Source organism: Microcebus murinus, chromosome 10, assembly GCF_040939455.1.
Source record: "Microcebus murinus isolate Inina chromosome 10, M.murinus_Inina_mat1.0, whole genome shotgun sequence".
Lineage (NCBI taxonomy): Eukaryota > Metazoa > Chordata > Mammalia > Primates > Cheirogaleidae > Microcebus > Microcebus murinus.
Window position 1 is genome coordinate 78,056,686 of NC_134113.1, and position 19,765 is coordinate 78,076,450.

At 38.5% G+C, this 19,765-nt stretch overlaps 1 protein-coding gene across 2 annotated transcripts in view; it reads right to left on the minus strand.

Annotated features, from left to right (window-relative positions):
• Positions 1-2,811: 2,811 nt before the first annotated feature.
• The window catches only part of RASSF8 (Ras association domain family member 8), a 77,449-nt gene continuing 60,495 nt past the window's right edge, over positions 2,812-19,765 (minus strand). For both annotated transcript variants that reach the window (XM_012739541.3, XM_012739540.3), the window contains exons 2-5: positions 18,725-18,934; positions 7,508-8,397; positions 5,169-5,313; positions 2,812-4,176 (exon numbers count right to left, since the gene is read on the minus strand). In XM_012739541.3, the coding sequence (XP_012594995.3) occupies positions 4,055-4,176; positions 5,169-5,313; positions 7,508-8,397; positions 18,725-18,827 (1,260 nt within the window). In that variant the 5' untranslated portion in view covers positions 18,828-18,934 and the 3' untranslated portion in view covers positions 2,812-4,054. The remainder of the gene's footprint in view (positions 4,177-5,168; positions 5,314-7,507; positions 8,398-18,724; positions 18,935-19,765) is intronic.

The window sequence follows — 19,765 nt, forward strand, 5'->3', positions numbered from 1 at the left end:
TTAAAGGAAATAAAGTTGTATTTTAAAATATTAAGGACGTAAGAAACAAACCAACAATTGTAATGCCCCAAATGAATCCTGAAAATTTATTATTTGGGAGAATATCTGATATTGATCCTTTGTTTTACAGCTCATGATAATAATCAGAAAATATAATACATTTTGAAATGAAAGGCAAAGAAAAGAATAATTACATATAATACATATTACATATTTTTTATTTGTACATAAGCAAAGCAAGTACTAAAAGCATATTTATGTGTCCACAATTAGTGAATGTGGCAATTTTCTGTTTAAAGCTGCAGCAACTCAAATCCTTCTAGGGTCAATAAGGAAAAACATACTGAGAAATAGATTTAGGGCTATCACCATGTCTGGCTGTAAACCTATTTTTTAATCTTTCCCCTCCCCCCATATATATGTATATACTTTATTGCCTTTATATTTCTGCTGGTTTAATATAATTAGTATACTAAATAGTTTTCTGCATTTATTTGGTTTCTAAAAATATATAAAATGCATTGGAAAGAGCTCCTGCAGCTTTCAAGCAGTCACTGTCCTGGCATAGAAAGCTTATTCTGGAAATGTAAAGCAGCAATACTGAATAAATAGTGATTGTTTTGTCTTCTTGATACAGCTGATGGCCTTCACCCAAAACTTAAAAATACTGTAGCAAAGAGTATAAACATGCAACTTTAGAAAATGGACATAATATAAAAGTAATACTTATGAGCTAATTTTTAATACAATATAGGTCACTAAAGACAACTTTAGGTAGAAGGGGGATGTGAACACAGCGTTGTTATTTACATGTAAATTAAGGCCCAATTTTTCAAAGGCAATGCACAATGGGAACTGACTGCCCTTCTGCTTAAGCTCTTTGCATGCCTGAAATCAAGAGATTTTTGCCTTTTCCGTATTATTTTCTTAATCCATTACAGTTTTAACTTGAAAAGATGTTCACAGAAGTAAGTTCTTTTCTTTAAAGACTGTTTTGCTCTTATTCACAAAGAAAATTATCTTTTAATGCAGGTGTAAATTTTATTTATGCTATGGAAACAACAAGTGCTTATATGTTCTTCTTATACACTGCTATAGCTCACATTTCACAGTATAAATTCTATTTTTTTTTACTTTATCTCATATATATATGTATTTTACTCTATCAGTCTTGTTTTAGTTCTTGTTGTATATCTAATTTGAACTATATGAATTCATGATTGGCTCATTGATTACTAGGGGAATTAAACAACAGGTAATTCTTATTAATACCAACGGAAGTCTCACATATAAAAAATGCCTTATGCATCAAGACAAAAAAAAAAGGATAACAGATACTCAAGAGGTCAAATATAACAATAGTATTAAAATTATTCCTTGGTAAGAAAAAAATCTTTAAATGTATTTAATACTTATAGAAAATTACAGTAAAACAATTTGCAATATGATTTTTTAAAAAAACACAAAAACTTGTCATCTAATTTAGTATTTAGAACCTGAATATTCCCCTAGATGCAAAATTTTATATTTGGTATTTTCATATACTATTGCCTGCTCTCCCCCCACCCCCGTCAGAAATGTATCCAAAGATGTAGCACTTAGTGCAACTCATTTGTATTCACAATAGATAAAAATAATCACAAATAGACTAAAATATTTTAAGATGTTCCTACGGAAATGAATTGTTTCCCTCTAAGTCTTAGAAAATATTCCTTAGATATGTGCTTCCAGAAATAATATAACTGATTAAAAACTATAGCTGCTCAATGTATTCATCATATTCACACTTATATATTTTCCCCATATAGGAAATAGTACATTTTGTTTTTTTCTATCTGTAATTAGGTCCATGAAGATTGTTTGGCAGCTTGGAAATTCTGAGGAAGTCAGAGAGGTTAACTGGACCCATGCTGGGGGACCCAGGACTGCTGTAAGTTGCAAGGATGCTACCTATCTTTAAAGTTACTAGGTTAATTCTGATAATAATTTACAATAATTAAGTTGGACACTGAATTTGTGTTTTTCATTGTATGCCAAGGCATCTGTGTACTTTCCAATTGCAAAATTTAGTATTACCTACACGTTTTGATTTAAACAGAATGCAATTAATATTAAAAATGTTTTTCTTTGTGAATAAGGTCTCAATTTCTCTGAACAATGACAAAATGACTCTTAGTATTATAGGACAGGACTCTTTAAAAATAAGGCATATACTGGGCATACATAAATCAATGTTGTCACAAAAGCTACAAATTACTTTGATTTTTAATTACCCTAATTTTAAATATATGTTGAAATGAAATAACTATTTTAAACTGAGAGCAAATGTGTACAGGCTGTGGTTATTTAGTTAAAAATCATTTACTTCTTCAGTTATTTGCAAAGTAATATAATGGCAAGATCAACTCGATAACTCCAAGAACCCTCCAAAATAATATCTTCAGGTGAGGTCTGCCACTTAGCTGTACTAGAAAACTCAACTCTACATTGTTACTTTCAGTTCTCTAGAAGCTTCTATATATTTTCATAGCCTTTCTTAAAATGTTTTATAGGAAACCTAAGTAAAGCAGCATTCTCAGCATTCATTGAACCAAAAATAAGTCAAATGTGTTAAAACATCCAAAGTTGCCTTCATGCATAAGACATATCTTTTTATTGTTACCATGGCATTACTACGTTAACCCACTTTTATTTTGTTGCATGTAAATGACACAGAGAATTAATTATCTTCAGAAAAACGACTTTAAATTTCAGATTAAAGTCTTCATTATTCTGTACCATATTTGACCAGAGGGGATGTCAAAATGGCTAAGTGGTATCTGACTGCCTCTGTCTAAATATTCTTATAAATCTCAGTTAAGTCACTACTCATAGGAGAGGCATTGACTCATTTTTGGTTTTATAAGTAAAACAACATGTACAAATGCAGATTAATGTCTTATAACAGTCAAGCTTAAAAGTAAAAACATATACTGAATTTGATTTTATTCCCTTGGTGAAAAGTACCTAACTCCAATCGACTTTCCCTCTAAGTGTCTAGAGAAATCCCAATGGTAAATTATGTGCAAGCAATAACTTACCCATGGGTATGTATATCAATAGGTCATACATATGAAGTGGTATTTAAAAATACAGCACTTAAAACGACATTCTGCAAGTAGAACAATCTGGTCCTCTATAACTTACGTATTATGTCAATTCTAAGGACCTGTGAGAGGAAATGACAGGGCAGGGCAGAAACGAAACATATAATGTATCAGGAAACCCCATGCCTGTCTGGATAGATATCAACGATTCCATTTTTGTTCCAACAGTATCTGAAAACACTGAAAACCTTTTACACATACAATTTGCCTCATGAAAAATATCATATACTTGGGAATATTGTAAAGGAATGACTAAATTCTAGATTTACACACACAAAAAAACCCTCAAAATTATTTCACCTAATTAAGCAATGGCTAATGGACAGTTTCAGAAAATAAATTCAAGTGGGTTCTTCTGGAGTTGGTTTCGATGGCGGAACACCCCACGAGGCTCGTGTAGTTGTAAATTAGCAATGCGCGGATGGAGTCTGGCAACATGCACACGGAGTCATAAGCACACAGCATGTAACGAAATTAAGTCACAGGATAAGTATTAATGAAAAAGATTAAAACATCAACATTCACACATGAATTGATCACACGAAATAAATTAAACTAAGGCCAGTCACAAATGTTTCTTCACTCTTAAGTCACGGTTTACTTATGTAATACACACAAGATGACACTTGGCTAATGCTCACAAAATGCTACAAATAAAAATGAAGGCTTTGCATTACAGCTGCTGGACAAAGATATCAACACTGTTGACGTGTGAGAACACAGTTTCTTTGTTCTTTAGCATCAGTGCACAGGGTATGGCTCCAAGTGGGATGCGATTTAGGAGAGAAAAAAAGACACGGCGGCTTGTGAAATACACCCTCTGTTCATCATTGGCACAAATCAAAGGGAGAATTCTACTGTCCTTGGTACCTTTATTGGGTCTCCCCCCCCAGCAAAGACCGACAGTGTTATACATATATGCCTTCGGGGTTAAAACCAGATGAGATAGGATTCTGTAGAATGCGAAGATTACTGGGGAGCTGCCGAGATGAACCAGGTCGCTTCAGGGACCCGGACTGGAATGGCACCTCTAAACAGGAAACAGAGAAAGTCATTGAATGTAGTAGTCAACTTAGAATACTCAGCAATACGAAAAATTAGAACCTGAAAGAAACGTATAGAACAACAATTGCAAGCCCCTTGTGGCCCTGGACTGGGAGGTGAGGGTTAAAACCCTCTCTGATGGAAGCCTATTTGATAAGCCAGATTTCAGTGATTTGAACAGTGAATGATCCTTTAGAAGAGGTGAGCATTTTGCTTCTCTTTCTTAGATGTTCACGCCCTATGTGTACACAGATTTGGAATTGTCTTTTAAATATCAGCTCAAATTAATAAAAACTTTTAGAAGGAGGAGAAGGAAAGATGGGGCATCTGGAACAGAGAGAAGCTAAAAGTCAAATTAACAGACTATGACTCATATATACCTCAAAAAACATTTTTATAATGAAGCAGTTTAAAACCAGTGATATGAGGCTGGGCGCGGTGGCTCACGCCTGTAACCCTAGCACTCTGGAAGGCTGAGGCGGGCAGATCGTTTGAGCTCAGGCGTTCGAGGCCAGCCTGAGCAAGAGCGAGACCCTGTCTCTACTAAAAAAAAAAAATAGAAAGAAATTAATTGGCCAACTAAAAATATATTGAAAAAATTAGCCGGGCATGGTGGCGCATGCCTGTAGTCCCAGCTACTCGGGGAGGATGAGGCAGGAGGATTGCTTGAGCCCAGGTGTTTGGAGTTGCTGTGAGCTAGGCTGACAACATGGCACTCTAGTCTGGGCAACAGAGCAAGACTCTGTCTCAAAAAACAACCCCCCCCCCCAACAAAAACAATAATATGAGATCTGGTGATTAGATGCTCACCTAATACATAATTTGAATATTATTGATTTTTCCCAGAAACAAGATATAAGGAAAAAATATTTTTCAGTGGCCCACTTAAAAGGATAATACTTTAACTGAATGCAAGCAGTTTATTCAAAGTTAAGCAATGAGAGTAAGGGAGAAAAAGCATCTTGGTCAACGTCTTACCCCTTTGTATATCTGCGTGTGAGGCCTCTATTTCAGTGGGCTCTGCTGGCAAAACAGTGACTTTTGTCCCTGTTTGCTGGATGAATTGCTGGAGATTGACTTGCCGCAGCTCTTTAGTCAACTGCTCCAGTTCTTGTTCTTTGTCCTAGATGGAAATTTATTTTTATTTTTTTTAATTTGAGGATTCACTATTGGTCAGTTCAAGACACCCTAATGACAAGTCCACCTGCTGCAGGGGTTAAACATGAGGTACCTGCCTTTCCAAGATCACATTTATATCAGTACAGTGGGCTAACGAGGTCACTTTCACTCTGTGGCATGGGCCAAAAAACAAGCAAAGGGAAGACAATAGCTTCTTCAGTTTGTCCTCTTAAGTGTGATGCTTTCCTCTGAAATACCATTATGTACCCTTATGAAATAAATGCATGTCTATAAATTTTCATGAAAAAAAAAATAAGGGTTTCTACCCATCCCAGTGGGGTATAGCAATCTTGCTAGTAAGCTGGTCACAAATTTCCCTGTTATCCACTTCATGAATGACTGCAAAATTAATTGTAATTTGGTCCTGAGATTGAGAGCTCTTGTTTTCTGTTAACTGCTTAAGTTTTCATGGGATCCGTTAAGACTTATCTTATAGCACGAGTAAAGCAAGATTCCCATAAGATTCTCACTATGAGGTTCTTGACAGATCAGAGAACTACAGAGCCCTAGAGCAGGATAGCAAGTTTGGACAGCTGGAACGCTCCAAAAGCAAGGTATCATTCAAACAGCTTTTCATCCCTTTCTCTCCTCTACTGCCCTATGAGTAGCATGGCCCCACGCCCTATCCCAGGCTGGGGGCATCCAAAGGGTTTGGTAGGGGTTGGGAAGAGACAGTAGAATTTGGTGGTTGTTTTCTCCACTTACTTTGAGTGTAGGGGATACTTGGTGACATGTTACTAATTTGATTATTAGACACTTTTCAATGGGTGGCGGGATTTACTACTTAGGATTGTCATAAGTTGGTGTTTGCTGTTAAGTAATACCAAAGGCAATAAAACTTCCACTTGTACCTTTTTAAGTGTCAAAATGAATCCACATAGTAAAATACGGACACATCAGAGGCTAACAAACCTCTGAGCGTGAAAAATTCCTGATTTTCAAAATTCTGATAGTAGTTTTCTCTCTCACCACACAGTTAATGACAGAGAAAGGAAATCACATTGGTTTTTCCTAAAACCTCAGCTTTCTCTGATTTTGAAATTGTTCATATTCTAAAGCAGCTCTTCTCAAACTTCAGTGTGCACAGGTGCTACGTAGGGATCTTGTGACAATGTAGATTCTGAATTTCTAACAACTGTGCCCAGAAGCTGCCTGGTATGGACTGCACTGTGGCTAGCAAGCTCCTAAACCAGCGCAGTCCAACAGACCTTCCTCCGGTGACGGAAATGTTCTGTGTCTGTGCTGTCCAGCACAGTAAGCCATATGTGCTACTATGGCTAAAGACAGAGTTTTAAAATAATTTTAAACAAGTATGACTAAAAAACAGAATTTTAAAATTATGTAACAATTTACAGGCTTATTGAATATTATTTCATTTTAAGTGATTTAAATTTCAATAGCCATATTATAATGGGTTGTGTTTATTTCTCATCTCATTTGTTAGAGACTGATACTTCTTTGCAACTCCCGTAAAACAATCACGGTGTCTTTTCAAGAATGCGCACCCAAGAAATGTAAGGGTCGAGTGACCAGGGTCTCAGGGGGGAATATAAATGTTATTACATATGAACTAGAGAGGGGGAAAAAATCCGAGAGGGATCTTTGTGCCTCTCTCAGGAAAGCGAAGGGTAATCTCGAGAGTGGAGAGATGGGGACTGTTTACAACTCGGGGAAAGAAGCCGGGGCTGGCTGGCAACAAGGTGCATGTGACAGAGAAGCAGTCCACCAGCCACACTGATCCTTGGTCAACCAATCTGTGGTAGCCTCTTGGGGCTTCAGGTCCCCTATCTCCAAGAGGAGCAGATCAGATTCACCGTCTCATCATGAGAGTCCCCTCCAGCGCTGACATTCTGTTCTCTTATATGCAATGATCTAAAGCTACAACTGCCAACAGTAAAAAAAAAAACAAAAAACACCTCTCCCCTGGTGCAAGGATTGGTGGCTTTAGGTCTTCTCTTTATTCTGATCTTATATCCAAGCTTTGTCATAAGTTACAAGAATTATACAAAACTTACGCGCAAAGCCAGGTTTCTAATTCTTTAAACATCAGGGAAGCTGGACAATCATGAAAGATGATTACAAGAATATACTAATTCTTTTCAATAGACGAAACGTGCTATTTACGTAAAGATTCCTACCTGTAATCGTTTGGTGGCTTGTCCAAGAGATCTTTCCACAGCTTTGATGCCATTTTCCAACCTCAGACTCTGCTGACCTTGGATGTCGATCTCCCCTTTGACCTTCCCGATCTTTCCTTTAACCTCTTCCTCATTGACTTGTGCCTCCTGAACCTCCCGCTGCAGTTTTTCTGCTTCAAGACCACTTTCCATGGTCTGGATCTGGGCCAAATAGTCCTTTAATTTGCTTTCACACTCTGTTATTTTCTGTCTTATTTCTTGAAGTTGATCCTTCAGCTGCTTTTCATTCTCCTGTTCAATCTGCAATTCATTTTCCCAAAATTCCTCCTCCTCAATTTCTACGTCATTTTTTTTGATCTTTTGCTCCAGGCGAACAATTTCCTCTTCGAGGTTGGAATTATATTTCTGCTCCCAAAATCGTATTTCTATTTCATTAGATTCCAGCTGCTTCTCGATGGACTGAAGCTTCTCTGTCTGCAAATGGACCAGTTTCTTCAATTCATCCGCTGTCGTTCTGCAGTTGTTCAGCACCTTTTGCTTAAACTCGGTTTCTTTACCTTTTCCGAAAATGTCCATTAATCCTTTGGCACCTCCTGTAAAGGTTAGCGATTTCCTTTTGGGTTCTCTCCTTTTGATTGATTTGTCAATCTGAGGCCTCAGTTTAGCTAAGGGGGGCAGGCTCTGCCTGTACAAAGTTCTTTCGGGAATGCGAGCCACGCTGTCCGAGGTGGGCCGCTCGCCAAGGGACGGCCCTGTCCGGCGCAGGATTAGCTGTACGTCGCTGGCATACTGACCCCATTTGTTTAAGGATATGATAGGATTTTCATAAGGTGCTAAATGTCTTTCAGTATCTCTCCATTTTTCTATAAGGGTGTACCTTCCAGTTCGACCTAGACGAAACAGATAAGAATAAATTGTCAAAATGGGGCACGCAATAGCTAAATAATGCAACGGAGGACACCATTTGATAACTGTCTACCTTGATTAGCATCGAGTTTTAGAGTCCAGTCCCTGCTGCCTCTAAAATCTTCACTTGAAGATACCGAACCCCTCAAGATGTGTTAACGGTATAAAATTATAGGATGCATATTGCATATACTCCTCAGGCTTGCTTAGAGAGATTCAACCTGCATGAAACTCTTACATTCCTGTCAAATGTCTGACTGCCTAGACTAACTTATTTGGGATAACACTGAACAAAGTTTGTTTTCCAGCTGAGACAATGAAAGACACTAGAATCCCTATTTGAAGCCACGAGGGGCTGGTCCCAGGAACCAGGGAGAACTACAAAACTTGAGTGAACGTCCACTGTGTAAATCCCTCTGCATTGGCCGGGTGCGGTGGCTCATGCCTGTAATCCTAGTACTCTGGGAAGCTGAGGGCGGGTAGGTAGCTCAAGGTCAGGAGTTTAAAACCAGCCTGGGCAAGAGCAAGACCCTGTCTCTACTAAAAATAGAAGGAAATTAATTGGCTAACTAAAAATATATAGAAAAAATTAGTCAGGCATGGTGGTACATGCCTGTAGTCCCCGCTACTTGGGAGGCTGAGGCAGGAGGATCGCTTAAGTCCAAAAGTTTTAGGTTGCTGTGAGCTAGGTTGACACCACGGCACTCTAGTCCGGGCAACAGAGTAAGGCTCTGACTCAAAAAAAACACACACAAAAAAACTCCCTCTGCTTTCTGTGCTCATCAGGACTTGAGAAGGCTGGAGGCGCCACTTCTCCTGAAGGGAGACTTGGAGCCAAAGGAGAACCTGCTACTCGGCTAACAGGCAGCTGCTGACGTGTCTTGTCGGTCTCCCATGAGTGCTCAGCCAGCCCACAGCCAACTCACACAGCGGTATCTTCCTGCACATCGGTGGCAAATAAAAAAAAGAAAATCACCTCAATGAAAACAATTCTTCAAAATAATGTCATATAAAAAGAGGGCCCTGAAAATGAGGCCTCTAAACTGTCAGTTTTTTTCTCTTCTTTCTTTCTTTTTTTTGAGACAGAGTCTCACTTTGTTGTCCAGGCTAGAGTGAGTGCTGTGGCGTCAGCCTAGCTCACAGCAACCTCGAACTCCTGGGCTCAAGCAATCCTGCTGCCTCAGCCTCCTGAGTAGCTGGGACTACAGGCATGTGCCACCATGCCCGGCTAATTTTTTCTATATATATCAGTTGGCCAATTAATTTATTTCTATTTATAGTAGAGATGGGGCCTCGGTCTTGCTCAGGCTGGTTTTGAACTCCTGACCTCAAGTAATCCACTAGCCTCGACCTCCCAGAGAGCTGGGATTACAGGCCTGAGCCACCTTGCCTGGCCTGAATTGTCAGTTTTGATAGTAATAGTTTTAAAGATTCTTCTAAAAAATGAAAAAAATCCAAAGTGAAATATTATTTATAAAATCACATTTAAATTAAAAAAATATGCTGAACCTATCTAATAATTTTGGAAGACAAAATTTCAGAAGACAATGTAATATCATAAGTCTGAACAAACCTCCTAAATATTCTCATTTAAGGTAGGTAGTTCAGATGGATTATCTTTTTTTTTTTTTTTTTTTTTGAGGCATAGTTTCACTCTGTTGCCCAGGCTAGAGTGCTGTGGCATCAGCCTAGCTCACAGCAACCTCAAACTCCTGGACTCAAGCAATCCTTCCACCTTAGCCTCCCGAGTAGCTGGGACTACAGGCATGTGCCCATGCCCGGCTAATTTTTTCTATATATTTTTTTAGCTGGCCAATTAATTTCTTTCTATTAAGAGTAGAGACGGGGTCTCACTCTTGCTCAGGCTGGTTTAGAACTCCTGACCTTGGGCAATCCTCCCGCCTCAGCCTCTCAGAGTGCTAGGATTATAGGTGTGAGTCACCACACCCAGCCCAGATGGATTATCTTAATTTTGTGAATAGTGTACATTAGTACTTAATGTTATTACAAAGGAAAAAAGACTGACCCTGCCACCTGGAAATTATATTGGCATATCCATATATTAATTTACCTTTCCTGCCTTCTTTTTTAAATTTCATGAGCTTCTGAACTAACAGTACTATTTTCACAATTATTGTGTCAATAGATGGAAATCTGGATGTGTAAATATGAAAACCCATGTATGCAATTCAGGAGTAGCACAAAGAATGATTTTGCTATAAACATATGGGGTATCTTCTCCTTTAAGGAAACCTGAATTTTGGGTGCAGCTGAAAGTCAGGCCTTTGGAAACAACCAGATTGAAGTTTTTAGCCGTGGGTGAATTCCTTACTAGAGAAATAGTGTAACTTCACTCCTAGAACGTTTCGCAGATTCTGAGGGTCAGGTGTAATAAGCACCTATCACATTGCCTGGCCCATAGCAGGCTTTCAAAACATGGTAGCCATTATTAATGTAACCATTACTATTTGCATAACAAAAGGGCTGATCAGAGACTTCCTTTAAATGGTGATTTATCATGAGAATAATCTGACTTTAAAATAGCAACTTTCAACCACAGAAAGCTGGACTGAGTAGAAGGAACAAGGGCTCTGGAGAAGAAAGGCTTGTGCTTAGATCAGGCTCTGGCATCTATTATGATTTGCACAAATTATTAAGTTTCCTTTAGCCTCAGACTTCTCATCTGTAGGGAGAGAGTAGTCGCTCCTTACCTGACAAGGTTGTTCTGAGAGTCAAGAGAGAATATTAAATATAAAAATGTCTTGTATAATTGAAAGGTTCCATACAAGTATTAGTTACTATTATAAAAATACCCAGGCAAACAAGGGGAATGAAAAAGAAAGCCTCAGCACATTGGATTGGCTTTTTGGAATAAAAATGTTTCTCAGCCGGGTGCGGTGGCTCACGCCTGTAATCCTGGCACTATGGGAGGTCGAGGCGGGAGATCGTTTGAGCTGGAGAGTTCGAGACCAGCCTGAGCAAAAGCGAGACCTGGTCTCTGCTAAAAAGAAAGAAAGAAATTAGCTGGACAATTTAAAATATATGGAAAAAATTAGCCAGGCATGGTGGCACATGCCTGTAGTCCCAGCTACTTGGGAGGCTGAGGCAGGAGGATTGCTTGAGCCCAGGAGTTTGAGGTTGCTGTGAGCTAGGCTGACGCCACGGCACTCTAGCCCAGACAACAGAGTGAGACTCTGTCTCAAAAACAAACAAACAAAAAAATGTTTCTCATGATTTTCAGATTAAAAATTACTATAACTGTCCCAAGAAAAACTACATGACATCTGCAAGGTTGAAACTGTCCTGTGCATACAAACTGCTGCGAAGATCACAGCGCTTTGTGTTCCCGGCTCTGCTGCCTATCAGCTGCTTTTAGCATCTCATTCCTTCTCTCTGAACCTCCGTGTCCTCTTCAGTAATGTGAGGGATTAGTCTAGACTGGGAGAGCACCCCCCCAAGTCTATCAGGTCAGGGAAACATCCGTAAAATGAAAACTGAATCATTACATGAGCTAAATTAAAAAACTTAAACTAATTTAGTCATGATTAATATAAAGCTGATTTTCCAATGTTAATGGTACTGTTGCCTTCTGAGAATGTTTTGATAGAAGGTTATTTAGAATTGCTTTTACTGCCAGCGTTTCCTTTTTGTTAAATAATGTATACTTAGTACTATTAGGCAAAAAAAAAAAAAAAAAAAAAAAATCCATCCAGCAATATAAAAAAGCTTTTTAAAAGAAAGGTAAATGAATGAAATACATTTGACTATAAAAATTGGTTTTTAAATGTTTTATATAAGAATTAAATCCTGTAATCATTGTTTTTAATATCCATACTTGGCAAGGCCCTATAGATACTATTTCATTTAGACAGATTCAGATTCTTCCGGCAAAATTCCTTTTAGGGCATTTTATTAAATGGATACATTTAGTTCTACCTTGCATACTAACTTGATATGCCTTAAAACTAATAAAAGGGATATCTATATCTATCTATGGCGTGTGTAGTTTAAGCTGTTTTGCCTATGTGGGACTGTGTGTCTCTGCCAAGTAGCTGTGATTTAATTTAGCTGGTCGATCAGAAATACGGTGGCTTTTGACCTGCAAATGTTGTCTGAGGTGAGGTAGCCTCGTAGCCCTGAGCCCTTTAACTTGTGGGATCTCCAGGCAGATAGTTTCAGAAGAGAAATGAACTGTTGGACTCCCAGTTGGTGTGAGAAGTACTGTAAGTAAGTAAAAATGGCTCAAGTGCTCACAAGATTCTAGACATTGTTTTAAGCTATGGGAATAAGTGATAAAAACAGTACAGACAAAACACAAATAAATGAATGCAGGTCTACTGTCCATTATCCAATTGCTTTAAGGTCACCTGCGTCAAAAATCTGGATTCTAAAAATCAAGAATTTTTTAGATTGTAGAAAGGGTAATGATGGTGCTGTCCTGAGAGTTTTGTAATCAAACATTCTAAAATTTCCAAGGTAAAATGTATCAATGTTCATACAGACATAAATACAGACTAAAATAGCCTCACATCAAATTGGATCACAGTTTTTATCACCAAGTGAGTTTAAGCTATACCAGGCATTGCTAACAAATGAAGCCTAATAAACTTTTAAGATTTCAGAATTTTTTAGGTTGCACAATGTGGATAAGGGATTGTGGCCTACATGTCACATGTCAGGTGGGGTAAATGTTATTAAGAAAAATAGGGAAAACCCTATCAGACATTGGTCTAGGCAAAGAATTTTTAAGGAAGAACCCCAAGGCAATCGCCGCTACATCAAAAATAAACAAATGGGATCCCATCAAATTAAAAAGTTTCTGCACAGCTAAGGAAACCATCATTAGAGCAAATAGACAACCCACAGAGTAGGAGAAAATATTTGCTCTCTACACTTCCAATAAAGGCCTAATAACAAGAATCTATCTAGAACTTAAAAGAATAAACAAGAAAAAAATCAAACAATCCCATCAAGAAATGGGCAATGGAAATGAACAGAAATTTCTCCAGAGAAGACAGAATAATGGCCTGCGAACATATAAAGAAATGCTCAACTTCTCTAATCATCAGAGAAATGCAAATCAAAACCACAATGAGATACCATCTAACCCCAGTGAGAATGGCCTGTATCAAGAAATCCCAAAACAACAAATGCTGGCGAGGATGTGGAGAGACAGGAACACTCCTACACTGCTGGTGGGACTGCAAATTAGTGCAACCTCTGTGGAAAAGAATATGGAGATAACTCAAACAGCTAGATATAGAAATACCATTCGACCCAGCAATAGCATTGTTGGGCATCTACCCAAAAGAGCGTAAGACATTCTACTATAAAGACATCTGCACCCGAATGTTTATGGCAGCACAATTCACTATTGCAAGATCATGGAAACAACCCCAGTGCCCATCAATTCACGAGTGGATAACTAAAATATGGTATATGCTCACAATGGAATACTATTCAATTCTAAGAAATGACAGTGAGTTAGCACCGTTTATGCTATCCTGCGTTAAGCTTAAACCTGTTATCCAAAGTGAGGTGACACAAGATCAAGAAAACGGGCTTCACATCTACTTGCCATCAAATTGGTACTGACTGATTAAAACTATGATGCTCAAATGGGGATAGTGCCCACTAGGGTTTGGGGGAGGGGGAGATACATCTTAGGGTTGTGGTGAGCATAGTGGGGGGGGGTGGGGGAGAGGGAATACATCTAACCCTTCCAAGGGAAAGGCTAAGATATACAATGTAACCCAAAGGTAAAAAAAAAAAGGAACAAACAAACAAACAAACTTTTATCGGGTGGTGGGCAAATGGGAGGGGGGAGGAGGGGAAGAATTTTCACTTACAAAATAGGTGCGATGCGCACCACCTGAGAGTAGGACACGCTTGATGTTTTGGTAAGGGGGGGCGGGGGGGGGGGAATGGCAGGGGCAATATATGTAACCCTAACAATATTTGTACTCCCATAATATGAAAAAAATAAAAAATTAAAAAAAAAGAAAAAAGAAAAATAGGGCATGCCAAACAGAAAGCATGTGTGTGCATGCACGTGTGTGTGTGAACTTGGTGGTCAGGGAGGGGCGCTATGATAAGATCACATTTGAGAAGACACCCAAGGGAGTTAAACACAAAGACACCTGGCTGCAGAGTACTATCAGCAGAGAGAAGAAGAGTTGCAAAGACTCAGGTGGAACGTGCCAGGTTTGTTTGAGAGGAGGCCATCAAAGGGAAGGGTATGAAACAAGGTCAGACTGGTGATGGGAAAGTGAGGATCCACTTAGGGCCCTGAAGACCACTGTCTGCACAGACATTGGGATTTTTTGAGTCAGAAAACCACTGTGGTGTTTTGAGCAGAGGAGTGACATGATGCAACATATTTTAAAGGGATTACTTTAAAAGAAACCTGTTGAGATGCGGCCGGACAGGTCAAGGTTGCATCAGGGAGACGGGCTGGAAAGCTACAGAAAACACCTAGGTGAGAAGTGATGGTGGCTGGCAGTGGTTGTGGGGAGAAGAAACAAGACTCTGGGTACATTCTGCAGGTAGCACAGATAGGATTTGTTGATGGCGTGGTTGGAAGGTAGCAGAGAGAGGAAAGAATCAAAGACCATACAAAGGCTTGGGATTTAATCAATTAGAAGATAAGAGTTCTCAGTTGCAGAGATGGGGGAAAAGGAAGAAGCTTGGGAATGGGCAGTAGTTGGCACACAGAGCTTGGGTTTTGACGTGTTTAGACTTGAGATACCAATCAGTCACCTTCTAGAAATGTGTCATTTACTACCATAGCCAATAACCTTACTTAAATTTTAATTAAAATGAAAAATTCCTTTCTTCAGTTACACTAGCCACATTTCAAGTACTCAATAGCTTCATGTGGGTAGCGGCTACCACACTGGACAGCACAGATACAGCATATCCTTGCAGAAAGTTCTACTGGATAGCATTGTCCTAGAAACTAAGTTTTATTGAGTAGCTACTTTAGGCAATGCAATGGTGTAAGAAAAATAAGCAAGCAAGAGCCCTACTCTGGAGGGAGTTCCAGAGAAGAGAAGTGCTAACAAACACTAAAACTAAAATTTACTATAAAAATGTGTCTTTGAACACTGATTTTGTTGGGGCAAACTATATGAAACATAGCTTTTTAGAAAGAGACCACTCTACCTAGGAGCCCAGCCCCAATCAATCTGTTTCTACTAAATGCTTGTTCTGGCCCCAGTTGAAGAATATATGGGAAAAGGATCACAAGAAGTGGGAACTGAGATAATTCTAAATCATTGGTACTTTAAATGGTACCAGGTATCAAACTATTGTGGATCAGAAACCAAAACTTTAAACTTCCCTTAAACTTCATGATTTCTTCCTCCTCCTCTTTCCCTCCCTACTCTTTTGTTGGCTAGACTTTATTTCTGTGTTAAGCTCTAAGCTATTTGAGGGCAGAAATATATCCCTTTTCATATTTTTGGTGTGAGACAGTGTTAATTAAAGCAAATGCATTTTCTCCACTATAAATTTATACAGGTGATCTGTCAAAGGCTTTTCTGTTTCACTTACAGACTTGAGAAACAGTTTGAACTCTGAAATAATAGCATTTCTCGGATAGTTTACAGGGGAAACAAAGTAGAATATTTAAATTGGGAATGTTTCAGAAAGCCCAGGATGTATAGTGACCAAACACACAGTGTACTCTTGTTGGGCAGTTTAAACACTTCATGAAAATACAATGTTTCAATCATGGTTTCACTTTAGCTATTCTGTCACATTTGAAAAAGTATTGTTCATCCATCATCTAAATATAATGTGTCAAAGCAGTCAAAGATTAGTGTAAAAAGGATTTCTTCCTATAGGTTAGATACATTCAACATCTTTCACCAAACTAAGTTCGTTTTCAGCTCTTTTCTAATTTGATTTGATTAATAGCCTAAGAAAATGTCAGCTGTCATACATATATCTGTAGATTGCCACACTGTACACATATTTTCACAGTAAATCATTCTGATAGTTTCTGTGGTTTCCTAAAAATAATTTTAACCATCCAGAGCAACTCAGTAACTTCTAATCAAGATTATACTGTGTGTGCATGTGTGTGTGTACATACTATATGTTATATTCTGTGTGCGCGCGCGTGCGCGCGCACACACACACACACACACACACACACACAGAGTATGATATATAGTGCCCCCATGAAGCAAATATGTAGACTTAAACCCAAGAAAGCAGTTTACATGTTGTTTCAGTAATAAATTCTTCACAAACTTTTGTGGGTTTGTTCATTCACTCATAGTATAGCTAAACATTTACTTTGTCAAGCCACGGAAATTCTGGAATTGTTTTTTAGAGCAGTAATTCTCCCTAATTAATAAACCCTCACAACAGAAACAGGGATCCACAGCTCTTGGCTACTTGCCAGTTAAGTCAACTCTTAGATGAATTCTGAATCCAATGAAATGTTTATGATACAGCAAAAGAGATGTTTAGTTGAGTTTGGAGGAATATTATAAAACACCTGTATTCAAGTTGTCAACTTTTCAAAAAGGTCTTGGGCTGAGTTATTGAGCAAGCAAAAATGGGAAGGTAGAATAATTTAAAACTTCTTTTTCATTTGTTCGCAAAAGTATATTCTTTAATCCAAATGAATAAACATATACATCTGGACATTTTTTCCCTTGAAATTCTGTGTAGAAATGTTGTTACCATATGCACAGAGGCAGCTTATAACACTACTCAACTACTCTGACTTTGTAAAAACTACTCATTGTTTTTTTTATTTTAGCACTGCCTGTGGCTTAATTCCCAAATACAACAAAGAAAGCTAAATTTGACAAATGATAATCCTAGTCTTCACTAAGGAAAATAAAGCTGTATATTTAAATTCAAATACATTATGTGAGGCTCTTAACAGGGGCAATTACGAATAAGTTGGTAGAAAAGAGTATGAAATTAAATGCCTTAATCTTCCCCTCTTTAATTATTAAACTTAAGTCTACAAATATTAGTATAAGATGCAAGAAAATTTCATTGGATGTGAAAGCCTAGGATTTTTTGCATTGCTGTAATATTTTAGTGTGCTGTAGTGTTTGAGGAAAAAAAAAGGATGTCAATATTAAAAGAAAGCCTCTATCTTTGTATAGGGCATTATCAACTTCCAACAGTGCCTCTCTCTGTCACAACACAGGTGGCACCCTTATCCGTACCAAATGCTAAGGTGCCTTGGCAACATCGTAACTCTTTCAATAGAAACTAGCAAGACATAAACTTTTGATGAGAAAGGCAAAGACGAAGGCACTGACAGATTTAAGATCAAATACAAACTCTAATACACATCACTGGTTTTACTGATGCAGGTGTTTATGCCCTTCATGCTGTTCCAAAAGGATTTAAGGAACTAATAAATATGAATAAATTATGATACATGTCAGTTTAAAATAAATTAGAAGAAAAAGGTCAAACAGGGTAGGAGAGTAAGATGGGGCCAGGAGCTGTGCTTCACCTTTGCCATACAGTAAGATTTAAAAAAGTAAACATTACCTTCCTAATGAGGAACAATGTTACTGACTTTGCTGTATTTTCTAAAAGTATTCAGAAATAAACAATAAATAGGATTTTTTCCTAATGAGGGATCTAGGAACTAAGAATCTAAGTTTTGGCTCAAGAAAACTTCTTTAGTTCCTCCAGAAATCACTGTTTAAGGTGAACAAGGGTGGGGTGTGGTGGCTCACGCCTGTAATTCCAGCACTCTAGGAGGCGAGTAGATTGTTTGAGCTCAGGTGTTCGAGACCAGCCTAAGCAAAAGCGAGACTCCGTCTCTACTAAAAATAGAAATTAGCTGGACAACTAAAAATATCTATAGAAAAAATCAGCTGGGCATGGTGGTGCATGCCTGTAGTCCCAGCTTCTCAGGAGGCTGAGGCAGGAGGCTCGCTTGAGCCCAGGAGTTTGAGGTTGCTGTGAGCTAGGCTGACGCCACAGCACTCTAGCTCAGGGGCAACAGAGTGAGACTCTGTCTCAAAAAAAAAAAAAAAAACTCACAAAAAAACGCTGAACAATGGGTGAGGAGAAGGCAGTGGAGATGCTAGACTCGAGGTGAGTAAAATCTTTGGGGGAGTCAGAGAACAAGCATCATTGCAGATTTACCTAAATATGTGGGCAAACAGTAATGGGTAAAAATGCGCCTCCGTGACTTACTATGGAACCAAATGAACAACATCCACTGGAGACCTGTATTTCATACAAACATAATACACACATGCACCTAACAAAAGGAAGCATGATGTACTTTCATCTCGGACGCCCACTGGGTGCGCTTACCTATCGCTTGAGCTAAGGCTATTACAACCTCCTGGCAAGTAGTGACTTCGGTGACCCCACAAACAATCCTCTGAACTCCATCCACCCATACTTTAAGTTCCATCGTGCACCGGCCAGTCACGCAAGGGCCCTGAGAGTGGTCATCAGGGTGTCAGGTCATGTCTCAGGCTACAGGAACACGGATGGGGAAGGCAGAGTCTGTGTGGTCAGCTTGAAAAAGGAAAAAAAAAATCGTTTTTAATAAAATAAATCTTAACATTTCTTCCAGTGAGTGTATTAATATTACACAATTTTAATGTCATAATCCTACTATTGTTAAAGTCCACATGCTTACTTATCTTACAGAAATGAATTCAGCAGCGCAAATGCAACGACAGCCACCTGACATCGATTCATGTTACTATTTTTATAATAATGATTTTAATCATTAAGTCATGCTCCATCGGGTTAAAAATTCTCATTTCCTTGACATATTGCTCAATACACGAGCTGTTTTTCTGTCCTTTTTTTTTTTTTTCTTTTTTGAATTCTTTCATTAGGACAATTTCTAAGGTTAAAAAAAAAAAAAGGAAAAAAAGTTTCTGTCATTTCAGGAATCATAAATAACCGCACCAATTTCCATCACTTGGCCAGTGTTGCTAACAGTCTTTAAAAGCAGTTGTCAAGGTAGCTTACTAACTCAATCTGCACTGCTCTGTTTAATGTGCCCCTTGCCTCCCTCTGTCCCCCAGGAGTCAGAGCATCTTCCTCACCGCCGGGACCCCAGCACCGAGCACAGCATGAGGACGGGGGTGCAGAAAATCTTACCAGAAGGAAATGAATTACTCTGATGGTTGACAGTTTCCCCACGTATGAACTGCTTGCCCTTTTCTCATTTAAATGGGCTTGACTGTTTTCTTAAATTTTAAGAGTTGTGCAAATAATACAAACTTTAACCTTTTGTTATACTTGCCGTATTTACCCAGTGTTTGATTTTTTTTTAAAATCTGGTTGTGTTATATGCCAAGCAGAAAATTTTACATTCTCATATAGTCAAACCAA